At 42.6% G+C, this 3,859-nt stretch overlaps 1 protein-coding gene across 1 annotated transcript in view; it reads left to right on the top strand.

Annotated features, from left to right (window-relative positions):
- The first annotated feature begins 724 nt into the window (after positions 1-724).
- The window catches only part of CUNH14orf79 (chromosome unknown C14orf79 homolog), a 7,227-nt gene continuing 4,092 nt past the window's right edge, over positions 725-3,859 (top strand). The window contains 4 exon segments of the mRNA XM_018556072.1: positions 725-952; positions 986-1,209; positions 3,364-3,517; positions 3,608-3,722. Coding sequence (XP_018411574.1) covers positions 834-952; positions 986-1,209; positions 3,364-3,517; positions 3,608-3,722 — 612 coding nt within the window. The 5' untranslated portion in view covers positions 725-833.

Below are 3,859 nucleotides of genomic sequence, written 5' to 3'. Positions count from 1 at the left end.
TATAGTGCATTGTTTTCTCGTAATATCTTCTTCCTTGTTCTGTTGTTATCGTTGAAGGGAAATTGTGAGAATAGGAAACCTTTTTGACTCATCAAACACCCACTAACACAGGAAGTGACAAGTTTTGATGGTGCTCAGAGAAGCACGTGCAGTGTGTCCAAATGAGCTCCCGCTGATTCTGGTGAAAAGAAAACGAATATTTACATATATATGTATATATATATTAGAAGTGCACTGAAATGAAAATTTTAAAACCAAAATGAAAAAAAATGTCTGGCCGAAACCAAAAATGTTTTTTTCCTAACTTTTTCAAAATATTTTAAATATTTTATTTTAGGGCTGAGGAAATTAACGATTAATTCCTCGATTAATCGTTAAACTTTTTGATCGATTAAAATTCTAGTGAATCGAAAATGAAAAGACTCACCTCTCCGTCTCACCTCTGGATCAGCTTCCTAATGGTGACAATGGTGGACTTTGTCTACACAATGTATGTCGGCCACCTGTACTCTTCACCAGGGTTGCATGTGACAATCCAGAGGCACAATTGGTAGGCAGTTGTCACCCTATAACAGGTATTGCCCGATCAAGGGAGGGTTGGAGGTATTCTTTTAATGAAAGCCACAGATTTCAAAATAACAAACATATTAAATCTTAAATGTGATTGGGTTAAGATCTACTTTAAATGTTTCAGATGTGACTGTTTCTTTTCCCCATTAGTAAATGAACTTCCTGTTGAAGGACATTTCTGCTAAAAAGACAGGGAAGATATTTTATATTCACATCAGTACCTGGCTACGGACTTGTATTTCCTGTGAAATCCATGAAGGATCATGAAGGATGTCAGTGACAGTAGTATTGGATGCAGCGGTGATGCAGAGGATAAGCCATTGCCTGTTCTGCCCAGTTCGGACAATGTCTGCTTAGAGGAGACGCCTTTAAGATCTTCCTCATCTTTAGGATCTTCCTCATCTCAAAGATCATCTCATTGTGAGGAGTGTGACACAAGCAGAGCATTACCAGAGTTCTCCAATACTTGGGGAGACTTTGAGGGGTTTGAAGAATTTACTCCACAGTCGGAGCAATTTTATTATGCTGATGAAGCATTGCAATTGGACTCTTTTACTTCTTCTACCTCCGATGGAGAACATTGCACTGAGCAAGCTGATGTCCAAGATGAATGGGATCCATTTAATGAAGAAGATAAGGTAGGTACCTGTAAATGCTATAGGGCTCCACTCTAATAACAAAAACACTATCTTACCAAAAGGGGAAGTAACTATGTTTTGTCGATATTTTTATTTATTTTTTTAATTATTTTCTTGCACTAAAAAAGCAATGTCCGTTTATTACAGCAGGGCTACCATCCCCTTGGGGGACGGGGGAGCTAGTAAATATACTTGCCTTACCCCCAGCTTCAGCACAGCAGTGGGTGACTTCACCATGCTTCCGGCAAGATCCTGCGGATTACTTAGTAGCCTAAAAAGAAGCCACTAGGGACAGTGAAGGAACGATGGTGACCTCACCCTCAGCCCCCTTAGGCGCAGTATAGATGCATAGTGTCATATAATGCAAACAGTAAACATAGCCTTTATGTTCATAATGCATTCTCAACGAAATTATGTAGGTGTCATATCGATCTAGAACCAACACGAAGACCCTTGAGGGTATCATAGCATAAAAGAAGGGGAGGAGGAGTGAGAAAAAAGGAAAGAAAAGAGAGAAACTCCACAGAAAAGATGGGGGTCATGGGGAAATTTACAATACAATTGACCAATATTTATCAAAGAGACGGTAAGGTTTGGTCAAGGCAAGTAGGTTGAAAGTATATTTACCAACTTTTAACCTGTGACAATATATGATGGGGGTGGGGCCCTAATGTAATAAGTGGAGACTTTTTGTTTTTTAGGTCAAGCTCCACTTGAAGTTTCCAAGTGTATAAAGGGATGATCCTTATTTATTTTTATATAGTAAACATTTACTGCAGGGTGCATCTATGACACTGAATTTGCAACACAATCTGGCTGTGTGCCTGTTTGCAACAAATAGGCTGCTATGCTAGGGGAGGAGGGGGATAAAGTGTCCCCATTCTGACTTCCTCTTCTGGGTAATCTTATCTCTGTTGCTACATAGATCTGAGGTTATGCAGAAGAGTTGCTTTTTTACAAAGCCCAAGTAACGGGAAAAAAATAGATGTACAGTCACATGTACTTTACACACTTTACATCCATTTTCATAGTATTACCTCCACTTGTTTCTTATGGCAGGTATGCAGGGTATGAGTAGTCAGACTAATACTGGGAATTAGACCCACTGTCTTCTTTAATGTAACAGAACTGGTCAGGCACATCCCCTCTCTCTTTATCCAATACAAGTCTGTGTGATGGAGCTTGTGTTAAAGAGGTGTGGCTGTTACTCGGCTCTGCCACCATAGATCGCGGCAGGGTGAGAAAAGGAAGCAGAATTTTTAGCTCCGGGATAAAGGTAACCTCCCCAGCACCCACTCTAACTAATCACTTGATAAAAAAAAAAGAACCTTTAACTTACCTAAAGCCATGGTCACGTGAGGCTCCAGTCCTGAGCCTTCTCTCCTGTTTTTTACTTCTGGCAAAGTCCACCTGCCTGCATGATGTAGACTAATGGATGTCCAGCAACGGGGTTCTCTCAGGATCCAGAAGAGAAGTGACTTCATGGCAAGTGGACTATCGGGGACAGAGCTGGATTTCCCACAAGGCCAGGGAGTAAAGGGGGCAGTAGCGGTGTAGAAATACTATCTCAGGCGCCGAGCGAGTAGTTTTTTATTTCTACATTTAGCCCTGCTTTGGGCAAGCAGAGCTAAATGTTGAGCGGGGAAGTCGCCATTCAGTTTGTGTCCCCCCCCCACTGGCCGCCTCTCTGTGGAGATGGAGATTCTCCAGGATGTAGAGCGGGAAGCAAAGTGGAGACCATTCGTTCTCCGCTCTGCTCCGTGTGAACACTGAGATGGGAGAGCTGCACTCGCAGCCCTCCCATCTCAGCAGTCACAAGAGAGCCAGCACAGTACTGTGCTCAAACCCCTGTAGTGGAAGTGACAGGTTCAATAAAAAGAACCTGTCACCCTCAAATGCTATCACACAGGGGATTGTTAGCTCCTGTGTGATCGCAATAAAGTTAAGTGAAAAAGGGACCATATGCAACGTTGGGTTAGCGTTCCACCGGTGAGGGACCCAGACGGCGAACTTAGGTGGGTATAATTTGCTTCATCAAGTACGAACAAAAAAAAAACCCTTGCGGCATGAGTTAGAGGGGAGTGGGAGGAAGGCAGGTGATCATGTTTTTCCTAGAGTGGAGCTTTAATAGGATCCCTGTTATCCTTTTCTCTGCAGCACACCCAGGACTGTGAACAAATCTTTAAACTGAGCTTTCCAGTTCCATCTGTGGAGGAGACGAGTGAGGATGTGAAGAGCCTGGACACACTTTTAGCTTCTACATCTAATGGAGACAATGTTGTGTCCCAGTTACTAAAATCTCGCTTATGGTAAAGTAGAGCCTTTACATTGTGTTCTGCTCTGCCGGTCAGTGTTATGTGGCTGTGTACACGCAATTAAATTCATATTCTGTTTTCCAGGCTTGATGGTGACCGGTCAGAGAAAGACATCCTGCCAGGTAATCCTAGATGTGACTGGCGGAATTCTAAGGGGTGCCGGGATCTCATGTCACTGCTCTGCATCTCTGCTGAAAATGTAAGAACTCTCTGGCATACATTGTAAACTTGCATTATTGAAAACGGAACTTCGTCCATCTCATGAAAATACCCTTTTAGTAGACCCACGCTTTGCATATAGTAAGGCTCCAATGCTCATTTAGTTTAGGGGGGGCG

This window comes from Nanorana parkeri, unplaced genomic scaffold, assembly GCF_000935625.1.
Source record: "Nanorana parkeri isolate BGI_ZX_2015 unplaced genomic scaffold, ASM93562v1 scaffold12, whole genome shotgun sequence".
Classification (NCBI taxonomy): Eukaryota; Metazoa; Chordata; class Amphibia; order Anura; family Dicroglossidae; genus Nanorana; species Nanorana parkeri.
Note: the sequence above shows the minus strand (reverse complement) of the source record. Positions and strands in the feature narration are given on the sequence as shown.